At 56.4% G+C, this 22365-nt stretch overlaps 4 protein-coding genes across 4 annotated transcripts in view; all 4 read left to right on the top strand.

Moving 5' to 3' along the window:
- The first annotated feature begins 546 nt into the window (after positions 1–546).
- Positions 547–4418, top strand: LOC138727280 (protocadherin beta-15-like). Its single transcript, XM_069869574.1, has 2 exons — positions 547–636; positions 1632–4418. Exons 1-2 carry the CDS (start codon positions 547–549, stop codon positions 4416–4418), a joined length of 2877 nt encoding a protein of 958 aa, XP_069725675.1.
- Positions 4419–7026: 2608 nt separating this feature from the next.
- LOC138727278 (protocadherin beta-15-like) overlaps positions 7027–22365 on the top strand; it is a 59588-nt gene continuing 44249 nt past the window's right edge. Inside the window, exon 1 of the mRNA XM_069869573.1 lies at positions 7027–7822. Within this exon, the coding sequence (XP_069725674.1) occupies positions 7027–7822 (796 nt within the window). The remainder of the gene's footprint in view (positions 7823–22365) is intronic.
- Positions 7892–9468, top strand: LOC138727210 (protocadherin beta-4-like). Its single transcript, XM_069869500.1, has 2 exons — positions 7892–7903; positions 8005–9468. Exons 1-2 carry the CDS (start codon positions 7892–7894, stop codon positions 9466–9468), a joined length of 1476 nt encoding a protein of 491 aa, XP_069725601.1.
- Positions 11991–19926, top strand: LOC138727209 (protocadherin beta-15-like). Its single transcript, XM_069869499.1, has 3 exons — positions 11991–12135; positions 16841–19621; positions 19802–19926. The coding sequence occupies exons 1-3, from the start codon at positions 11991–11993 to the stop codon at positions 19924–19926; spliced, it is 3051 nt and encodes a 1016-aa protein (XP_069725600.1).

Raw genomic sequence — 22365 nt, 5'->3', positions numbered from 1 at the left:
CTGTGTTGTGCTCCAAAATCCCTGGTCAGCAGGAGAAACTCAGCCAGCAGCTCACTGGAACCATGGAACCTGCAGGCAGCACCCACTTGCTGCTAGAGAGAAAGCCACATGTGAACAAGAGCTCTACCTACAAACTTCTTTTAATGTGACAGCCAAAGTGAGGAGTAGAATCACTTTCTTGCATGGAAGTCTTAAAATGGCTTGAATGACTGAAACGGGGTCAATCTTTCTTTTCTTTGACGGGGGTCTGCATGGCTGCTGTGCATGGCTGGAGCCCTGCCTGAAGTGTCTGCCCAGGGTTCTCCTCATCTACAGGGACAGAGCATTATCTCTGGAGATCTCTGATAGCATGAGCGACAATGAAGAAGGTGTGATTGACATCTGAAACAGTGTCTGTGTCTCTCTCAGTCTCACTGAGACCCCGAGGAACCAGCACCTCTTGGTCTAACTCAGCTGTTCTGGGATCATTTGATCTCGATCATCCAGGTGTCTGATGCAGTTCCTAACCAGACGATTTATTATGGTTTTTACCATGTGAGAGGGGAAATGTTGTCTCCTGTATTGGAGGACCTCAACACACTGCCGGACTTTCCTGACGTGCTCATCAGAGGTGCCGTCCAGGAAGCAATGTGGTGGGTAGGACTTGTGTGAGAGGGTGGTCTGTTTGAGAGCAGCTGGACCAGTGGTGAGGGGCAACCCTCACCAAAATGTACGGACCCAAAGAACTCCAAAATCACACATCTGGCCATTTCCAACATACAAAACATATAGTTACTACATTTAAAAGCCATCCAAATACAACATACAATGATTTCTATTCACACATCTTCTTAATACTTCTTTGAGGATCACCTCTGAGTAGCAAAACCATAATGGACCCCTTGCTCTCCCACCTCCCCTCGGTTTCCCCATGGTGGTGCCTCCCAGATCCACTCCTGAACCACTATTATCCACTATAATCATCACAGATCAAGGACAATGTCTTCTACCTCGCCTTCTGACCGTTATTGTTTGTGTAACTGGGGGTTTAATTTGTGACCTCTCCTCTTTGATTCCTTGCATTTTATGTTAATCGCTGTGTCCGTGAATCCTTCCCCAAGTGCAGGACTTCGGGTTTGATCTCCTAGAGCAGCAGTGTCATTCTCGAGTGGTGTTGAGCGAAGGTGATGGGGAAGCATTTTTTAGGGAACCTTTCCCCTCTAGCATCAGGTCTCATATCCCATAGAGGGTCTTCTCGGACCCGCCCGACTCGCTAAGGGTCCTGGGCTGATGAACAAGCGGAGAAAAGGAGGAACAAGCCCTCAAAGTGTCCCGTGGAACTGGCAGATCTTGCACTGCCCACTCAGAGGAAAACCCCGAGCTGCGGATGAGGAGCTGGCGTTTAGGAGCCGGGCAGTGCTGCCCAGAGCGGCGCTCTGTCTGCGGGGAGGGAGCTGCTTCCTAGCAAAGAGAGAGCGTTCCCACTGCGCCTTTTGGCTCCGGTGGGCACGGGGAGCGCAGCCTCCAGCAGCAAAGGCCGGGCTGGCGGCTCTGCCGCGGCTGAGCAGCAGAGGAAATATTCCCCCGTGCGACGCTGGGTGGGGGTGTTGGCCGCGAACTGGCGGGTTCCTGTGCCCGCCCCGGCTTTGCAGGCACCGGCGGAGAGAAAGAGCCGCGGGAGCCGCTCGGGAAGGGCGGCGGCACACGGAGTCGGGGAGCTCGGGGGCTTTCAGGCCCCTCAGCCCGGGATTGCTGACCAAATCCGCCTCGGACGCCGCTGGACGATGCTGGGAACGACGGAGGACGGGGAATGGCTTTTGTGGCGAGTGCGAGCGAGTGGGAGACGGAGCGGAGAGCGGCAGAGGCGAGTGATCTTGTTGCTTGTGTGCGTTTGCGTGTGTCAGAGCGGGGCCGAACCCCTCCGCTATTCCCTGGCGGAGGAGATGGAGAGGGAGTCGTTTGTGGGCAATATTGCAGAGGACCTGGGGCTTTCTCCGAGCCAGCTGGCGGCTCGCAAGGCGCGCGTTGTGTCCGAGGGGAACGAGCGGCTTTTCCACCTCAATCGAAACACGGGAGCGCTGACGGCAAAGGAGTCTCTGGACCGAGAGGAGATGTGTCCGCAGAGCGATACCTGCACCGTCTTCTTTAAGATATTCTTTGAAAATCCCTTGGAGCTCATCCGAGGGGAGTTGGAGGTTCTTGACGTGAACGACAACTCCCCCGTCTTCCCGGAGAAGGAGGTGGTTATAGAGATTGTGGAAACAACACCTCCTGGGTCCCGTTTCCCTTTGCAAAGCGCCAGGGACAAGGACGTGGGCCAGAACGGTTTGCAGAACTACAGCCTCGAGTCTAATTCGCATTTTTCCCTCGATATCGGAAAAAGGATAGGTGGAGCAAATTACGCGGAGCTTGTCCTAGAACAGCAACTGGATCGTGAAGACAAGCCGCAACTGAATTTACTCCTCTCTGCTAGCGATGGGGGCTCACCACCAAGGTCGGGCACAGTCCAGGTGCGGATCGTGGTCCTAGACGCCAATGACAACATCCCGGTTTTCAGTCGGGAGGTCTACGAGGTGCAACTGGCCGAGAACAGCCCCCCGGGGCAGCTGGTGGTCAGAGTCGCGGCCGCGGATTCCGACGAAGGGTCCTACGGGAAAGTGCGATACAGATTCACCCAGATATCGGAGAGGTCCCGGCAGCTCTTCCAGCTGAACCCTGACACCGGCGAGATCCGGGTGGCGGGAAACGTCGACTTCGAGGAAGGGAAGCATCACGAGTTGGCGGTGAGAGCCACCGACGGCGGGGGTCTGTCTGCGCACTGCAAAGTGCAGGTGGAGGTGCTGGACGTGAACGACAACGCCCCGGAGATAACGCTCACCTCCCAGTCGGTCTCCATTCCCGAGGACGCGCCGCCCCGCACCGTGGTGGCCCTGTTGAGCGTGCGGGACCGCGACTCCGGCGACAACGGCAGGACGGAGTGCTTCATCGACGGGGACTCGCCCTTCATGCTGACGGGCGGCGGGGATGAGTATTACGAGCTGAGGACGACGGCGGCGCTGGACAGGGAGCGGGCGGCAGAGTATAACGTGACGGTGAGAGCCGCGGACCGGGGCAGGAGGCGGCTGAGCTCCCGGGCGAGCCTGCGGGTGCAGGTGTCGGACGTGAACGACAACGCGCCCGAGTTCACGCAGGCGGTTTACACGGCGTCGGTGTCGGAGAACGAGGGCCCCATGGTCCGCATCGGCAGCGTGAGCGCCACGGACGCCGACGCGGGAGCGAACGGGCGCGTGAGATACGCGCTGGTGCGGCAGGAGGGCGCGGAGCAGCCCGCGGTGTCGGTGAACGCCGAGAGCGGCGCCGTTTTCCTGCTGCGGCCGCTGGACTACGAGCAGGTGCGCGCCTTGGAGGTGGCGGTGCGCGCTGCCGACGGCGGCTCGCCGCCGCTGAGCGCCCAGGCGGTGCTGCGCGTGGTGGTGCGCGACGAGAACGACAACGCGCCCGTGGTGCTGCACCCGCCCGCCGAGAGCAGCGGCGCGGCGGCGGGCGAGCTGGTGCCGCGCTCGGCCGAGGCGGGGTACCTGGTGGCCAAGGTGGTGGCGGTGGACGCGGACGCGGGGCAGAACGCGTGGCTGTCGTACGAGCTGTGGAAGGCGACGGAGCCGGGGCTGTTCCGCGTGGGGCCGCACAGCGGCGAGGTGCGCACGGCGCGGGCCGTGGCGGAGCGGGACGCGCCCCGGCACAGGCTCGTCGTGCTGGTGCGAGACCGCGGGCGGCCGCCGCGCTCCGCCACCGCCACCCTCGGCATCGCCCTGGTCGGCGGCTTCTCCGACGCCCATCTGCGGGGCGCCGAGGAGGCGCCGGCCGCCGAGCCCGAGGGGCCGCTCACCCTCTCCCTCACCGTCTGCCTGGCCTGCGTGTCCGCCCTCTTCCTGGCCACGGCGGGGGCCGCCGTGGCGGCCAAGGTGCGGCGGGCCCGGCGCAGCGCGGCCGAGAGCTTGCCCGCCTTCCCGCAGTCCGCCCCGCCGAGCAGCGCGGGCTCCCTGCCCCGCAGCTCCGTCTACGACGTCTGCTTCGCCGCCGGCAGCCTCGACGGCGACTTGCGCTTCCTCGGGCCCCTCCTGCCCTGCTTCCCCGCCGGGCTGCCCCCCGGCCCGGCCGAGCAGCGGAGCTCGCTCTGCTCCACGGAGGCGGCCAACCTCGGCGACGACGGCGACCGGGCTGCAGAGGTGAGGGACCTGCCCGGGCCGGGGCGAGGCGGGGAGCGGGGAGGGAGCAGCGCGGGGGGCTCGGGGTGTCGCTCACGTGGGGAGTCTCGTTGTTGTGGCTCTGTGGGTGGAGGAGCCCCAGGGTCGGGAGGAGAGGGCGGAGAGGGTCTGAGAGCTGCTGGTGTGGGCGTCCCAGGAGGATCTGTTAAGGCTCAGCTGCTCCCCAAGTACTGACTTATGGGGGTCTTGGGCATCCAGCTCTGAGGGTTTCCCTTAGATCAAGTGTATCAGCGCAAAGGAGGAGGGCAGCTGCACCTCGACCAGGTTCTCAAAACCATCGAGGTTAAGGAAGAGAGGGGACTAACGTCCCCACCTCCTGGTTCACCCTCCTCTGTCTCTGGAAAGAGAACAGTAACATTCTCCGTACAGCGGTGTCCGACGGGTCCTTTCAGTCCCTCGCTGATGCCTGATTAACTTCACGGCCAAATGACAACCCGCGCTCTCCGTTCTTGCAGGACAGAGCTCCCATCTCCGCAGACACTGCTCGCAGACGTGCGGAAGCAGCTTGCACTGCAAAGAGGGGGAAAGAGCTCCATGGCAATTCTGATCCAAACCCTTGGCTCCCCACTCAGTAAACGAGAGGAAAGGCGAGAGTGTCTGTCGTCCCTGGCCAGCGTCCTCCCAGGGAAAACACCGAAAAAAGGACCAGGGAAGAACAAGGTTTCTCTGTGAGAGAGCAAACCCATTCTCCTCTTCCGCATTGTTTTATTTATATAAGTGTTGTGTAATTGTGACATGGACGGAGGGCGAGGACTGTGTTGCATGTTGATAAATTCGAGACTCCGTGCATGACTGTGAGAGCGTTCGAAATATTAAGGGAAATCCTGAAACCTGGAAGCATATCTTCAAGATAGCTTTTTCCTACATCACCTTTTCTGTATTTATGTTTCTTCTGAGAGCGTTCTGTAATCGTGTCTCCAGTCTCTGCACTCCGTTAAAACCGATTTAATTAGAAAGGACTGACACTGGCACTCTGCGCACATTTGACCAAGAGTTCGCTGGTTCTGAGCAATGTATTCGTTTTCTCTTATAAGGAAAAGTGCAAGGTAGCATTTCGGCCTTGTTGAGTATGAAGTAGTAGAGAATTGAAAGTGCTGTTTGTGGTTTTACAGTGAAACAGGCTTTTACACTCAGCTTGAGGCACTGTAGAGGACAGGGTGTAGCGTAGCTTTCTGTTTTCTTCTCCCTTACTTAATCGATAATGAGCTGTGAAGTGTATGTGATATTTCCTGTCGCTCGCACATTTAAACAATCAAATGCCTGATATAAAAGAACGCAATAAAAAAATCCTTGCAATTCCCTCGGGTTTGTGGAAGATCACTAGTCCAAGCAGAATTTCGAGAATCAACCCGTGCATTTTGGAGTTGATATGATGCAGGGAAAATCAGAGCGACTTAGAAGCAGGACATTCTTAGAAGGCGGAGCAAGGTGAATGGCGATTTTCTGTGGGAAGTAGAGGACCGAGAGATGCTGCTCAAAGCGCCTTCGACCGGTCTCGCTGGAATCGGAGGAAACAATTTCAATCGATTCCTGTAGAAAGTTACTTATTCCTATGAGACCCTTTTTGTTCATCCAATGCAATGATTGTACCACCTTCTAGTTTACAAAGATTTTGTTTGAACCTCTTCAAGGTGGTGCCTTTAATGTCCCATCGCTGAATGTCCTTAGACCTCTCGCTCTCCTCTTCTACCTCCATTTCCCCACAACTGCATCTCCAAGTACTCTCTTGTGTCCTCCCTTGAATGAAAATGATCTGTTTTTATTCACCCCACAACAGGCTTTGCCTATTCCTAGACTCCCTGTCAAAGGGCTCGTAAACAATTTAATCTTTCTACTGAGTCACTTTCTGATAATGTGGGATGATCTCTTTGGGCCCATTCGCGTTTACAAAGTTTCAGGAAGAACATCTTGCAGTTGAAACTTGAATGGTGACTTTAATGTCCCATCGCTGCATGTCCTTAGATCCCTGGGCTTTGCTGCTGACTCCGTTAGCTCCTGCTGGTCGGTGTTTGTGTATCTGGGGCTCTAATTAGTAACTTCGCTGTGTGTTTTCCTGCCTATCATCTCTCACTGCCTGGCCGCGCTCCCCACACCCTCCACCTCTCCATCAATATAGGATAAACTTCCCCCACGGAACTGCTTTACAAATTTGGGGCTTGAACCTCTTGCAGGTGACATTTGAATGGTGCCTTTAATGTCCCATCGCTGCGTGTCCTTAGATCCCTGGGCTTTGCTGCTGTCTCCGTTAGCTCCGGACCGTTAGCGTTTGCGTATCCGGGGCTCTAATTAGTGACCTCCCTGTGTGCTTCGCTGCCTTTTATCTCCCAGCCCTGCGGCGCCGCCTCCTCCCCCCGGGGCAGGAGCTCAGCCCGGTCGCTGAGCACAAAGCCCTCTGGAGCCCTTGCAAGGCCGCCGGGTGCGGCGAGCGGAGCGCGGAGCGTGTGTCTCGGCGAGAGGGAAGCGCGGTGGCGGTGGCGGGAGGCGCAGTCCCGCCGCGGCCCGCAGGGGGGAGCTCCCGGCCAAGGCGGCGCCGAGCGGCTGCGGGCGGGGAGGCGCCCGAGCCCGGCCCGGCCCTGCCCAGCGCAGCGCAGCCGGGCGGCGGCGAGCGGCGGCGAGCGGGGCCCCGGGCCAGCCGCTGCCGGGCCGCCAGCCGCACTCGGCCCCAGGGAGCCCGCCCGCCCTCGCCGCCGCCCTCGCCGCCGCCCTCGCCGCTGCCGGGCGCCGCTCGCCGCCGAGGACCGCGCGCCCGAGCCGCCCGCCGGAGCCCGCCCGCCGCCCCGCCATGGCGATCGCAAGGCAAGTGCTTTGTCTCTCTGCTCTCCTCTCGCTGCCGCACGCTCGCTCCCAGCCCCTGCGCTACTCCGTAGCCGAGGAGGCGCCGAGCGGCTCGCTCGTAGCCGACGTGGCCGAGGACGCGGGGCTGGCCCCGGCGCAGCTCTCGGCTCGCCGCGCCCGCCTGGCCTCGGAGGACGGCCGGCAGCGCTTGCGCTTGGACCGCGCCACCGGCCGCCTCGTCGTGGCCGAGAGGCTCGACCGGGAGGAGCTGTGCGCCCAGGCGCCCGCCTGCACGCTGCCCTTGGAGCTGCTGCTGGCCGACCCGCTGCAGTTCTTCCGCATCGAGGTGGCCGTGCGGGACGTCAACGACCACTCGCCCCGCTTCCCGGACGAGCAGATCACGCTTAGGATCCCTGAGACCAGCAACCCCGGCTCGCGTTTCCCTCTAATGGGGGCACGAGACCTGGATATTGGCAGCAACAGTATTCAGGGTTACAGCATCTCTCCCGAGAACGAGTACTTTAGTGTCTCCTTTGGGAGTCGGAATGACGACGATCAATATGTGGAATTGGTTTTGGAAAAGCCTCTAGACAGGGAGGAGCAGGCAGAGATGAGTTTCAGTCTCATTGCTATGGACGGGGGCTCTCCCCCGAGGAGTGGGACCACCGAAATCCGCATTGTCATACTAGATGCAAATGACAACGCTCCCGTCTTCACACAGGAGCTGTATGTCGGTCAGGTTTTGGAAAATGCCCCTGAGGGCACGGTGGTTCTGAGCGTGGTGGCAACTGATCTGGATGCAAGTTCTAATGGTGAAATTTTCTACCAGTTCCGCCAAGAGGTTGGCCAGAGTGAAACACTGTTTGTTATTGATGCCAAGAGCGGTGAAATTAAACTCAGAAAGCCTCTGGACTTTGAGACAGCACAGAAACACGAGCTCAGAGTGCAGGCTACAGATGGTGGGGGCCTCTCAGCAATCTGCAAGGTATTGGTGGAGGTGCTGGATGTGAATGACAATGCACCAGAGCTGGTGGTGAGTTCCTTCAGCAGCCCCCTCCCTGAGAACGCATTACCTGGGACAGTGGTTGCCTTCTTCACTGTCAGGGACCGTGATGCTGGAGCCAACGGAAAGATCATCTGTGCCCTCGAGGGCCAGCTGTCATTCTCCCTGCGGCCAGCCTATAAGAATTACTATGAGCTGGTGACTGTGAGCTCACTGGACCGGGAGGAAATGGCACGGTACATTGTAACTGTCACAGCAGCAGACGCGGGTTCACCTTCTCTCACCACCACCCAGACCTTCACGGTGGACATCTCTGATGTCAACGACAATGCACCTGTCTTCAACCAGACATCATATACCATGTATGTGCGTGAGAATAATATTCCCACCATGCTGGTTGGAACCATCCATGCCGCAGATGCTGACGTAGGACCCAACGCCAAGGTGACCTATTCCCTGGCACCAGCTCAACGCACAGAGCAGCCACCCTGTTCCTGCATTTCTGTGAACTCTGAGAATGGGCACGTATTTGTGCTGCGGCCTCTGGACTATGAGCAGCTGAAGCAGATTGAGGTCTTGGTGATTGCCTCTGATGCAGGATCTCCTCCCCTCAGGGCCAACGTCACTGTCCGCGTTGTTGTGGTGGATGAGAATGACAATGCCCCACTGGTGCTGCATCCAGCCCAGGACAGCAGCCCAGCATCCAGCGAGCTGGTGCCCATGTCAGCTGAGGCGGGGTACCTGGTCACCAAAGTGGTGGCTGTTGATGCCGACTCTGGGCAGAACTCATGGCTCTCATACCACCTGCTGAAGGCCACTGACCCCGGTCTGTTTGTGGTGGGTGCCCATAGTGGGGAGGTGCATCTGAGGAGGCCAGTGACGGAGAGAGACACCGTGAAGCAGAAGCTCATCATCCTGGTGCGGGACAACGGGCGACCACCACTGTCGGCCACAGCAGCACTGAGTGCACTCCTACTCAATGACTTCTCAGATGTCCAACTACCACACAGCAGCCTGGACATGGAGGATGAAGAAGACTCTCTGACATTCTATTTAATCATTTCCCTGGTCTTTGTCTCATTGCTCTTCCTCGTGTCCATGGTAACCTTCATCGCTTGCAAAGTGTGCAAGAGAAAGGAGCTGAAGGATGGGCATGTTCTTTATGCTGCCAGCAACTTTCCGAGCAGCCTGGCTGATGCAGCCTCTGCAGGGACCCTGCCCCATCCCTATTGCTATGAGATCAACCTCACAACGGGTTCGGGCAACAGCGAGTTCAAGTTCCTGAAGCCCATCCTGCCCAGTCTGCCACCACAGCACTGTGCCCTGGGCGGGGACACTGATGGTGAACAGGATTTTCCCCATGGTCCTCTCACCACTGAGGATGTGCTACCAGAGAACATAGGGATGTTCTCTGGGGAAGAGTTCAATAGTCTTTCCTTTAACTAGGATGGAGTCAGCACAGCCAGAGGCTTCGAGCCTTGTGATAGGAAATGGTCCAGGCTATAACTTGTGGCAATGGCTTCCCTAGAGTTAATCTGCCTTTACATTTAGCATCATTTTTCCTGCCCTGAAGTTGCCGAAACCAGAAGAAAAGTTGTCTCTTCCTCCAAAACACCAGAAAAAGCCCCAAAATAAACTTAAGTCTCCTTTATTATGATGATATAATTGTTCAACTCTATTAAAGGCATCTTAGATGCTTTCAGAGTGGGTTTCATTCCTTTGCTACCACCGTAGTTCTTCTATCACTTGCTGTTGGCCAAGTTCATGGATCTCTTTCTGTGCCGTAATGTAATGGCAAGGTGTTGTGTTACAAGGTGATGCATGCATGGAGCTGTTTCTGCTCTGGGTTCTCAATGCCTCTGTCTGAGATGCATGGACTCTGTGTATTTTGCCTTCTGGTGTCTCTGTCTTTCTGTCCAGCCATAGTGTGACTGCACACGCCTCACAAAGGCTGCTGAGGGAGGCAGGAGGGTGCTCCCATGGACACATTGCCATGCACAGGATTCCAGCTCTGCAGGCAAGAGTGAGATGTCAAGCCTCTAAGTAATGCTGTCTCATCTCATGTAGTGAAGAGCAGTAAAGTGCATGAGATCTTCCTTTGACCCATAAGAGGGGTGTGCGTGGGCTGCTTCCTTGGGATTGCCCTGGAAATACCTAGCATGGCATTGTAGGTATGGAACAGAATGGTAAAGCTAAAGTCCTTATATGCTTCTACAGGACATTCCTTTCAGACCTTTCACCAGCTTCACTGCTGTCCTCTGAAAGCAGATCTGATCTGTTTTCCTGGATTTGTGTTATAGCATTTGCATTTTTGTTTTGCCCTTTCTCCTTCTAATTTGTGAACTGTGTTTGACCGCTGTATTGCTGATTCCTTTGAAGAAGGACTGTCACCCCTCTCTAATAATGGATAGTTTAGCTGACATGAAATGCTTAGAAGCCCTCCCACTGTTTTGTGCTGCAGTTATAATTTTCACCATTGTAAACCAGGTTATTGTTGTGTGCAAAAGTGAAATAAAGAGAACACCTGAATGCCTGTATGGAGACTGGGGTCTTGGTAGAGGTGTTCCTTCTGGGAAAGCTCTGTGAATGTTTTTCAAAGGCTGAGCAGCGTTTTCTCCTGTTGTCCCTTGGCTGATGTAAGGTTGATTGGGTCCATTTCTTCTATTTGGAGACATGCCTGAGAGAGCATTGAGGGAACCTGTGTGGAGCAATGATTTGTTGTCAAGCCTCTTTGGGTCTTCAGGGCACTGAGCTTCTGGCTGTGACAGGGTCCCATTAGATCCAGGTCAGGGGAACCATGTCCCTCCCCAACAGAAGCCCTGGGTGTGCAAAGGGCTCTGCATAGCCATGACCTTTTGGAGTGACATTCCCAACTTTCCTGACTGCTCTGTTTTGTATTGGCACTGGTGAGGTTTTGGAGCACAAATTGTTTGTGGTGCTTAAGGCGTAGGAGTTTCAGAAGATGGATGGCACAAAAGGAGCATAGTTGTTCCTTTGGGGCAGTATTTGGGAGAGTGTCAGGATGTGGGTATTTGGTGATGAAAAACTGCTACCAGGAAGAGGGAAATGAGAGGACTACAGCCATCCCTTCTGCCAAGGGTCTGAGAAAACCGTTTAGTCCTGAGGGCAGGCTGCTGTAGTGAAGACCATTGTACAGTGAATAGTAAATAGTTTATTGTCCATTTAACCTGTGTATATTCATAGAATCATTTAGGTTGGAAAAGATCCTAGAAAGCAAAGATTCCAATCGTTAACCTAACATGACCAATTCCACCACTACATATGTCCTTACGTCCACCCAGGGCCATGTCCAGGGACGGTGCCTCAGCCACTTCCCTGGGCAGCCTGTGCCAATGCTTGACAGCCCTTTTGGTGTTGCAAAATCCTTTGCAGAAGGGTTAACTCAACTCACTGTAACCGTGGAGCCTGCAGGCAGCACCGACTTGCTGCTGCTGGTGAGAAAGTCACCTAAGAGCAAGAAATCTGCATGTGAATGTCGTTTACTGTGACACTAGAAAATGTTTATTTGCAGGAAGGTCCTAAAAGGGCTTGAATGACTGAAGTGGGGACACTGTTTCTTTTCTATGACCATGATCTGTATGGCTGTAGTCCTGCCTGGAGCAATTCTACTCATCATTCTTGGTATTTAAAGGGATTAAATAGGGATTTCCTTGGAAATACATCAGCAGTAACGGTGTTGAGATGGAAGAGGTTGGAATGGAATAGAATAGAGTGGAATACTTTAGTTGTAAGGGATCTACAAGGATCATCTTAGTCCAACTTCCTGAACACTTCAGGGCTGACCAAATGTTAAAAAATATTACGAATGGCGTTGTTCAAAAGATGAAACTGGCACTCTGGCGTTAACTATTCCAAGGACCAGTCAATTGGGAATGAACTCTATTCCCTTTATGAGGGCTGAAGGTTTGCCAGCCCAGCTGAGGTGCATTTTCACCAATTCATGCAGCATGGGTAATAAGAAGGAAGAGTTGGAAGCTGTCGTAGGGCAAGGAGACTACGGTGTTGTTGCCATCATGGAAGCGTGGTGGTATGACTCGTATAACTGGAGTGCAGCTGTGCTGGGGTATAAACTCTTCATGTGGGACAGGAAGGGTAGGAGAGGAGGTGGGGTAGCCCTCTATGTTAGAGAGTGCTTTGATACGCTCGAGGTCGAGTATGGTGATGACAAGATCTAGTGCCTGTGTGTTAAAATCAGAGAAGCCCACAAGAAGGTAGATATTGTGTTGGGAGTCTGTTACAGACCACCCAGCCAAGAAGAAGCAGCTGATGAGCTCTTCTATAAACAACTGGGGTTAATCTCTAGATCGCTGCCTCTTGTCCTCGTGGGAGACTTCAGTCTTCCAGATATCTGCTGGAAGTACAATACAGCAGAAAGGAAGCAGTCTAGGAGGTTTCTGGAGTGTGTGGAAGGTAACTTCCTCACACAACTGGTGAGTGAACCGACAAGGGAAGGTGCCCTCCTGGACCTGCTGTTCATAAACAGAGAAGGCCTTGTGGGGGATGTGCCTGGGTCAAAGCGATCACGAGATGGTAGGGTTTTCAGTTCTAGGTGAGATGAGGAGGGGGATTAGCAGGACAGTCTCATTAAACTTCCAAAGGGTAGACTTCAGACTGTTCAGAAGGCTGGTTGGCAAAGTCCCATGGGAGACAGTCCTTAAGGGCAAGGGAGCCCATGAAGGCTGGGCGCTCTTCCAAAAGGAAATCCTAGAAACTCAGGAGAAAGCCACCTCCGTGTTCCAGAAAAAGAGTCAGCCGGGGGAAAGAAACAGCTTGGTTGAGTAGGGAGATCTTGAGAGATACCAAAAAGAACAGAAATGTCTCTGAGCTTTGGAAGAAGGGACAGGCATCTTGGGTGGACTACAGGAAGGAAGTGAGATCACGCAGGAAAAAAATCAAGAGGGCTAAGGCCCACCTAGAAATCAGATTGGACAAGTCTGTGAAAGATAATAAAAAATCTTTCTATAAATATATTAACAATAAAAGGAAGACTAGAGAGAATATACAATCTCTATTGGATGCAGAAGGAATAACAATGACAGTGGATGAGGACAAGGCTGAGGTACTTCTTTGCCTCAGTCTTTAATAGTAAGGGAAGTTGTTCCCTCTGTGTACAAACCCAGGAGTTAGAGGATCAGAACAAAGCTCCCATGATCCAAGAGGAGGTGGTTAGAGCCTTGCTTGCCCAGCTAGACACGCACAAGTCTATGGGGTCAGATGGGATCCACCCAAGGGTATTGAAGGAGCTGGCAGATGTGCTGGCCGAAACCCTTTCCATCATCTTCCAGCAGTCCTGGAAGACTGGGGAAGTTCCACTGGACTGGAGGCTGGCTGATGTTGTGCCCATCTACAAGAAGGGTCACAGGGAGGATCCAGGGAACTACAGGCCTGTCAGTCTGACCTCAGTGCCATGGAAAGTCATGGAACAGGTGATCTTGAGTGCTATCATGAAGCACATGCAAGAGAACCGGGTGATGAGGCCCAGTCAACATGGGTTCACAAAAGGCAGGTCTTGCCAAACTAACCTGATCGCCTTCTATGATAAAGTGACTCGACTACTGGACAAGAAAGGCTGTGGATGTATCTTCCTGGACTTCAGTAAAGCCTTTGACACAGTTTCTCACAGCATTCTGCTTTGGAAACTGTCACCTCTGGCCTGGACAGGCAAAAAGTCTCCTGGAAAACTGGTTGGAGGTCCGGGCCCAGAGAGTGGTGGGAAATGGAGTTAACTCCAGCTGGAGGCCAGTTACAAGTGGTGTCCCCAGGGCTCGGTGCTGGGTCCAGCCCTGTTCAATGTCTTTATCAATGACCTGGATGAAGGCATTGAGTGCTCCTTTAGCAAGTTTGCGGATGCCACTAAGCTGGGTGGAAGTGTTGATCTGCTGGAGGGTAGGGAGGCTCCAAAGGGATCTGAACAGGCTGGACCGCTGGGCAGAGTCGAATGGCATGAGGTTTAACAAGGCCAAATGCCGGGTCCTGCACTTGGGGCACAACAACCCTGTGCAGCTCCAGACAAGGAAAAATCTGGCTGGAAACTGCCTGGAGGAGAAGGACCTGGGGGTCTTGGTTGACAGCGACTGGACATGAGCCAGCAGTGGCCCAGGTGGCCAAGAAGGCCAATGGCATCTTGGCTTGGATCAGAAACAGCAACACGAGCAGGTCCAGGGAGGTTCTTCTCCCTCTGTACTCAGCACTGGTGAGACCGCTCCTCGAATCCTGTGTTCAGTTCTGGGCCCCTCACCAGAAGAAGCATGTTGAGGCTCTGGAGTGAGTCCAGAGAAGAGCCACAAAGCTGGTGAAGGGGCTGGAGAACAGGCCTTATGAGGAGCGGCTGAGAGAGCTGGGGTTGTTTAGCCTGGAGAAGAGGAGGCTAAGGGGAGACCTCATTGCTCTCTACAACTACCTAAAGGGAGGTTGTAGAAAGGAGGGAGCTGGGCTCTTCTCCCAAGTGACAGGGGCCAGGACAAGAGTGAATGGCCTCAAGTTCTGTCAGGGGAGGTTTACGCTGGATGTTAGGAAAAAATTTGTCCCAGAAAGGGTCATTGGGCGCTGGAACAGGCTGCCCAGGGAGGTGGTTGAGTCACCTTCCCTGGAGGTGTTTAATGCATGGATGGATGAGGTGCTGAGGGGCATGATTTAGTGTTTGATAGGAATGGTTGGACTCGATGACCCAGTGGGTCTTTTCCAACCTAGTGATCCTATGATTCTATGAAATGGCTCTGAAATACCTGCAGGTGTGGGGCATCAACTCTGTGATCTTCCTACAAAGCCTGACCTTGTTTCCAGAGGTGACACAATTCATTTCTCCCCTTGAAGTCCATGAGGAGTTCCCTTTTGGGCTCACCTGGTCTTCTCTGCTTGCTTGACTTTTGACACAGTGACATTGCATGCTTGTAGACTTTAAGTGTAGAGAGCTGTGAAAGCACATTCATTGTTGTCACATCCCGACGGAGACAGAGTAGGACTCAGAACTGCACTTAAACAGTTAGCTTATTACCTGTAATGTTACAATTCTAAATCATGACTATAAGCTTAATTCTTGACCAATATTAATATCCTCTAAGGGTTTGTGAGGGACTTTATGGCTTGTCAAGAGTTCAGTTTCCACTAAGTTGCTGCGAGTTGCAGGTGCTCCGGTGTTCCTAGGACGTCAACGTCTGTGGGGGTTTCAGACCAGCTGAGAGGGAGCTCCTATTATGACCCATTCCTCTCATTATACTATAGTCTGTTCTGGAGTGAGAACTTCTGGGGTATAACTCGGTCTTGTTCCGTATCTTCTTTACTTTCCATCAGTCGCACCACCAGTAAGGGACACAGTGGGTTGCTCCAGTCCCGCTGCCGGAGCAATCCCCACCATCGTGTAGGGACCTGAAAAAATCTAGAATCATACACCAGACCATTTCCAAGACACAAAGCATATAGTTTCTACATTTATAAGCCATTCAAGTACAATACATTGATTTTTTTATTCACAAATCTTCTTAATACATATGCTTTGAGGATCACCTCCGAGTCTTTGTTCTGTGTCTATGGAGTAACTCTGCTATATGTGATGTGTGGAAGGCAGTGACCCAGGGCCAGCTTGGTCATCCCGTCAGGCAAACGGGTGGCAAAGACATAATGATTAGATCATTCTCCCCTACTCATACTCGCTGCACACATGGTCTTTGATGTGGCCGCTGATATGGAGTGGCCACCAGACCTCGTCTCGATCACCTCCACCCCGCGACTCAGCAAAGCAGTAGCCCTTCTTCAGCAGCTTCAGGAGGAGGGGGATTAATTGTCTGCGTGGAAACTCCAGGTGTTCCTTTAAAGAGGCTTTGAGTTCTGCAGAGTGCTCGTGGGGGCAGCTGTGTGCATCTCCGTGCGTTGCGTGTGCACTTGCCGGATCTCGCCTCGGGGTCGGCGAGAGAAGCCGCGGGCGAAGTCGATCGGCAGGACTGGCGGTTGGTGCCTGACCTTGGGGTTTTTCTCCAGTCTCAGCACGGATCTTGGCTCACACTTCCCGGCCGGCTCGGGACGCCTCGCTCTGCCATCTCCCCTCGGTTTCCCCACGGTATTTCATCCCAGGTCCACTCTTAACCTTTCCCTTTTACCGAATTTGATCCTACCTTTAATCATCCCATAATAAGCTTTGCTTATTCCTATAATAGCGCTCGAACACCTCGCAATCCATTTGCACTTTTCTGTGAAAGCCTTTCTGATAAACCAGGATAATATTTTCCCCCCTTGCCTTCTCTCTTACAAAGTTTCTGGTTGAACCTCTTGAGATGGAATGGCGCATTTGATGTCCCCTCAGCTCAGTGTTCTTTATATCACTGCGCTTTGCCCTTCTCACCACTAGCTCCTGATCGTTAGTGTACCTGGGGGTTTAATTTGTGACCTTTCCTCTTTGATTCCTTGCATTTTATGTATAATCGCTGTGTCCGTGAATCCTTCCCCAAGTGCAGGACTTCGGGTTTGATCTCCTAGAGCAGCAGCGTCATTCTCGAGTGGTGTTGAGCGAGAGTGATGGGGAAGCATTTTTCAGGGAACCTTTCTCCTCTGGCACCAGCTCTCACATCCTATAGAGGTGCTGCTTGGACCCGCCCCACCCGCTAAGGGTCCTGTGCTGATGAACAAGCGGAGAAGAGGACGAACAAGCCCTCAAAGTGCTCGAGCTGCGGATGAGGAGCTGGCGTTTAGGAGCCGGGCAGTGCTGCCCAGAGCGGCGCTCTGTCTGCGGGGAGGGAGCTGCTTCCTAGCAAAGAGAGAGCGTTCCCACTGCGCCTTTTGGCTCCGGTGGGCACGGGGAGCGCAGCCTCCAGCAGCAAAGGCCGGGCTGGCGGCTCTGCCGCGGCTGAGCAGCAGAGGAAATATTCCCCCGTGCGACGCTGGGTGGGGGTGTTGGCCGCGAACCGGCGGGTTCCTGTGCCCGCCCCGGCTTTGCAGGCACCGGCGGAGAGAAAGAGCCGCGGGAGCCGCTCGGGAAGGGCGGCGGCACACGGAGTCGGGGAGCTCGGGGGCTTTCAGGCCCCTCAGCCCGGGATTGTTGACCAAATCCGCCTCGGGCGCCGCTGGACGATGCTGGGAACGACGGAGGACGGGGAATGGCTTCTGTGGCGAGTGCGAGCGAGCGGGAGACGGAGCGGAGAGCGGCAGAGGCGAGTGATCTTGTTGCTTGTGTGCGTTTGCGTGTGTCAGAGCAGGGCCGAACCCCTCCGCTATTCCCTGGCGGAGGAGATGGAGAGGGAGTCGTTTGTGGGCAATATTGCAGAGGACCTGGGGCTTTCTCCGAGCCAGCTGGCGGCTCGCAAGGCGCGCGTTGTGTCCGAGGGGAACGAGCGGCTTTTCCACCTCAATCGAAACACGGGAGTGCTGACGGCAAAGGAGTCTCTGGACCGAGAGCAGATGTGTCCGCAGAGCGATACCTGCACCGTCTTCTTTAAGATAGTCTTTGAAAATCCGTTGGAGCTGATCCGAGGGGAGTTGGAGGTTCTTGACGTGAACGACAACTCCCCCGTCTTCCCGGAGAAGGAGGTGGTTTTAGAGATTCTGGAAACGACATCTCCTGGGTCCCGTTTCCCTCTGCAAAGTGCCAGGGACAAGGACGTGGGCCAGAACGGTTTGCAGAACTACAGCCTCGAGTCCAATTCGCATTTCTCCCTCGATATCGGAATCGGTAAAGGTGGAACAAAATACGCAGAGCTCGTCCTAGAGCGTCAGCTGGACCGGGAAGAACAGCCTCAACTGAATCTTCTCCTCACCGCTAGCGATGGGGGCTCCCCGCCCAGGTCGGGAACCACACAGGTGCGGATCGTGGTGCTGGATGCCAATGACAACACCCCGGTCTTCAGTCGGGAGGTCTACGAGGTGCAACTGGCCGAGAACAGCCCCCCGGGGCAGCTGGTGGTCAGAGTCGCGGCCGCGGATCCCGACGAAGGGTCCAACGGGAAAGTGCGATACAGATTCACCCAGATATCGGAGAGGTCCCGGCAGCTCTTCCAGCTGAACCCTGACACCGGGGAGATCCGAGTGGCGGGCAACGTCGACTTCGAGGAAGGGAAGCACCACGACTTGGTGGTGAGAGCCACCGACGGCGGGGGTCTGTCTGCGCACTGCAAAGTGCAGGTGGAGGTGCTGGACGTGAACGACAACGCCCCGGAGATAACGCTCACCTCCCAGTCGGTCTCCATTCCCGAGGACGCGCCGCCCCGCACCGTGGTGGCCCTGTTGAGCGTGCGGGACCGCGACTCCAGCGACAACGGCAGGACTGAGTGCTCCATCGACGGGGACTCGCCCTTCATGCTGACGGGCGGCGGGGATGAGTACTACGAGCTGAGGACGACGGCGGCGCTGGACAGGGAGCGGGCGGCAGAGTATAACGTGACGGTGAGAGCCGCGGACCGGGGCAGGAGGCGGCTGAGCTCCCGGGCGAGCCTGCGGGTGCAGGTGTCGGACGTGAACGACAACGCGCCCGAGTTCACGCAGGCGGTTTACACGGCGTCGGTGTCGGAGAACGAGGGCCCCATGGTCCGCATCGGCAGCGTGAGCGCCACGGACGCCGACGCGGGAGCGAACGGGCGCGTGAGATACGCGCTGGTGCGGCAGGAGGGCGCGGAGCAGCCCGCGGTGTCGGTGAACGCCGAGAGCGGCGCCGTTTTCCTGCTGCGGCCGCTGGACTACGAGCAGGTGCGCGCCTTGGAGGTGGCGGTGCGCGCTGCCGACGGCGGCTCGCCGCCGCTGAGCGCCCAGGCGGTGCTGCGCGTGGTGGTGCGCGACGAGAACGACAACGCGCCCGTGGTGCTGCACCCGCCCGCCGAGAGCAGCGGCGCGGCGGCGGGCGAGCTGGTGCCGCGCTCGGCCGAGGCCGGGTACCTGGTGGCCAAGGTGGTGGCGGTGGACGCGGACGCGGGGCAGAACGCGTGGCTGTCGTACGAGCTGTGGAAGGCGACGGAGCCGGGGCTGTTCCGCGTGGGGCCGCACAGCGGCGAGGTGCGCACGGCGCGGGCCGTGGCGGAGCGGGACGCGCCCCGGCACAGGCTCGTCGTGCTGGTGCGAGACCGCGGGCGGCCGCCGCGCTCCGCCACCGCCACCCTCGGCATCGCCCTGGTCGGCGGCTTCTCCGACGCCCATCTGCGGGGCGCCGAGGAGGCGCCGGCCGCCGAGCCCGAGGGGCCGCTCACCCTCTCCCTCACCGTCTGCCTGGCCTGCGTGTCCGCCCTCTTCCTGGCCACGGCGGGGGCCGCCGTGGCGGCCAAGGTGCGGCGGGCCCGGCGCAGCGCGGCCGAGAGCTTGCCCGCCTTCCCGCAGTCCGCCCCGCCGAGCAGCGCGGGCTCCCTGCCCCGCAGCTCCGTCTACGACGTCTGCTTCGCCGCCGGCAGCCTCGACGGCGACTTGCGCTTCCTCGGGCCCCTCCTGCCCTGCTTCCCCGCCGGGCTGCCCCCCGGCCCGGCCGAGCAGCGGAGCTCGCTCTGCTCCACGGAGGCGGCCAACCTCGGCGACGACGGCGACCGGGCTGCAGAGGTGAGGGACCTGCCCGGGCCGGGGCGAGGCGGGGAGCGGGGAGGGAGCAGCGCGGGGGGCTCGGGGTGTCGCTCACGTGGGGAGTCTCGGTGTTGTGGTTCTGTGGGTGGAGGAGCCCCAGGGTCGGGAGGAGAGGGCGGAGACGGTCTGAGAGCCGCTGGTGGGGGCGTCCCAGGAGGATCTGTTAATGCTCAGCTGCTCCCCAAGTACTGACTTATGGGGGTCTTGGGCACCCAGTTCTCAGTGTTGCCCTTAGATCAAGTGTATCAGCGCAAAGGAGGAGGGCAGCTGCACCTCGACCAGGTTCTCAAAACCATCGAAGTTAAGGACGAGAGGGAACTAACGTCCCCACTTCCTGGTTCCACCTCCTCTGTCTCTTGATAGAGGAGAGTAACATCCTCCATGCAGCAGTGTCCCACGGGTCCTTTCAGCCCCTCTTTCTTGCCTCCCTCCAACGCCCAAATGACAGCCTGCGCTGTCCGTTCTTGCAGGACAGAGCTCCCATCTCCGCAGACACGGCTCGCAGACGTGCGGAAGCAGCTTGCACTGCAAACAGGGGGAAGGAGCTCCATGGCAATTCTGATCCAAATCCTTAGCTCCCCACTCCGTAAACGAGGGGAAAGGCGAGCGTGTCTGTCGTCCCTGGCCAGCGTCCTCCCAGGGAAAACACCGAAAAAAGGACCAGGGAAGAACAAGTTTTCTCTGTGAGAGAGCAAACCCATTCTCCTCTTCCGCATTGTTTTATTTATATAAGTGTTGTGTAATTGTGACATGGACGGAGGACGAGGACTGTGTTGCATGTTGATAGCTCTGAGACTCCGTGCATGACTATGAGAGCGTTACTGCTTCTCAATACGAAGGGAAATACTGAAACTTGGAAGCTCATCTTCAAGATAGTTTTTTTATTACATAATCTTTTTTGTGTTTATTTTTCTTTGGAGACCGTACTCTATTCAAGTCTCCATTTTCTGCACTCTGTTAAAACCGATTTCATTAGAAACGAGTGACACTGGCAGTCTTCGCACTTTTAACCGGTAGTTCACAGGTTCCTCAAACGATAAAGCTTTGGTTTTAAGAATTGTATTCGTTTTCTTTTATAATGTAAAGTGCAAGGTAACATTTGCGGATTGTTGAGTATAAAGTCGTAGGGAACTAAAAGTGCTGTTTATAGTTTTACAGTGAAACAAGCTTTTACACTCGGCTTGAGGCACTGTAGAAGACGGGGCGTTGAGTATCTTTCTGTTTTCTTTTGCCTTCATTAATCGATAATGAGCTGTGAAGTGTATGTGATATTTCCTATACTAGCACATTTAAACAATCAAATTCCTGATGTCAATTAACGCAATAAAAACCCTCTTGGAAGTCCTTTGGGTGTGTGTGGTGTGTGGAAGATCACTAGTCAGAATCCAAGCAGGATTTCAGATATCAAACGGAGCATTCGGAGTGGATTTTATGCAGGGGAAAAAGCGCGATCTGAGGACAGGTCTCGGTGCCCCGAGAGAAGAGCGAGGCTCCGCGAGAGGGAAGAGTGCAAAGAGCAGAATTTCGGAAACCAATCCGTGCATTGTGGAGTAGTTTTTAAGCAGGGGAAATCAGTGCGACTTGGAAGCAGGACATTCTCAGAAGGCAGAGAAGGGTGGAGGGCGATTTTCTGCGGGAAGCTGAGGTCCGAGAGATGCTGCTTAAGGAGCCTTCAAGCGGTCCCTCTGTTTGGAATCGGGGAGAACAATTCCGGTGCATTTCAGAAAAAAAATCCCCTTTCCCATGAGACCCTTTCTGTTCATCCAAGGCAATGTTTATGCCGCCTTCTAGTTTAAAAAGATTTTGTCTGAACCTATTCCCATTGTCTATTAGAATGGTCCCTTTAATGTCTCATCGCTGAGTGTCCTTAGATCCCTGGGCTTTGCTGCTGTCTCCGTTAGCACCGGACCGTTAGCGTTTGTGTATCCGGGGCTCTAATTGGTGACCTCCCGGTGTGCTTCGCTGCCTTTTATCTCCCAGCCCTGCGGCGCCGCCTCCTCCCCCCGGGGCAGGAGCTCAGCCCGGTCGCTGAGCACAAAGCCCTCTGGAGCCCTTGCAAGGCCGCCGGGTGCGGCGAGCGGAGCGTGTGTCTCGGCGAGAGGGAAGCGCGGTGGCGGTGGCGGTGGCGGGAGGCGCAGTCCCGCCGCGGCCCGCAGGGGGGAGCTCCCGGCCAAGGCGGCGCCGAGCGGCTGCGGGCGGGGAGGCGCCCGAGCCCGGCCCGGCCCTGCCGAGCGCAGCGCAGCCGGGCGGCGGCGAGCGGCGGCGAGCGGGGCCCCGGGCCAGCCGCTGCCGGGCCGCCAGCCGCACTCGGCCCCAGGGAGCCCGCCCGCCCTCGCCGCCGCCCTCGCCGCCGCCCTCGCCGCTGCCGGGCGCCGCTCGCCGCCGAGGACCGCGCGCCCGAGCCGCCCGCCGGAGCCCGCCCGCCGCCCCGCCATGGCGATCGCAAGGCAAGTGCTTTGTCTCTCTGCTCTCCTCTCGCTGCCGCACGCTCGCTCCCAGCCCCTGCGCTACTCCGTAGCCGAGGAGGCGCCGAGCGGCTCGCTCGTAGCCGACGTGGCCGAGGACGCGGGGCTGGCCCCGGCGCAGCTCTCGGCTCGCCGCGCCCGCCTGGCCTCGGAGGACGGCCGGCAGCGCTTGCGCTTGGACCGCGCCACCGGCCGCCTCGTCGTGGCCGAGAGGCTCGACCGGGAGGAGCTGTGCGCCCAGGCGCCCGCCTGCACGCTGCCCTTGGAGCTGCTGCTGGCCGACCCGCTGCAGTTCTTCCGCATCGAGGTGGCCGTGCGGGACGTCAACGACCAC

This window comes from Phaenicophaeus curvirostris, chromosome 15 (genome assembly GCF_032191515.1).
Source record: "Phaenicophaeus curvirostris isolate KB17595 chromosome 15, BPBGC_Pcur_1.0, whole genome shotgun sequence".
Classification (NCBI taxonomy): domain Eukaryota; kingdom Metazoa; phylum Chordata; class Aves; order Cuculiformes; family Cuculidae; genus Phaenicophaeus; species Phaenicophaeus curvirostris.
The sequence above is the reverse complement of the archived record's forward strand: the minus strand, read 5'-3'. Positions and strand labels throughout refer to the sequence as shown.

Bases quoted from the DNA above. Each gene is read 5' to 3' on its own strand.
- LOC138727280 (XM_069869574.1), top strand. From the start codon at position 547: ATGTTGTCTCCTGTATTGGAGGACCTCAACACACTGCCGGACTTTCCT. The intron at 637-1,631 runs GTAGGACTTGTG...CCGGCTTTGCAG, and splicing joins TCCAGGAAGCAATGTGGTGG to GCACCGGCGGAGAGAAAGAG.
- LOC138727209 (XM_069869499.1), top strand. From the start codon at position 11,991: ATGGGTAATAAGAAGGAAGAGTTGGAAGCTGTCGTAGGGCAAGGAGAC. The intron at 12,136-16,840 runs GTAGGAGAGGAG...CGGGGAGCGCAG, and splicing joins CTTCATGTGGGACAGGAAGG to CCTCCAGCAGCAAAGGCCGG. The intron at 19,622-19,801 runs GTGGGGAGTCTC...TGTTGCCCTTAG, and splicing joins GGGCTCGGGGTGTCGCTCAC to ATCAAGTGTATCAGCGCAAA.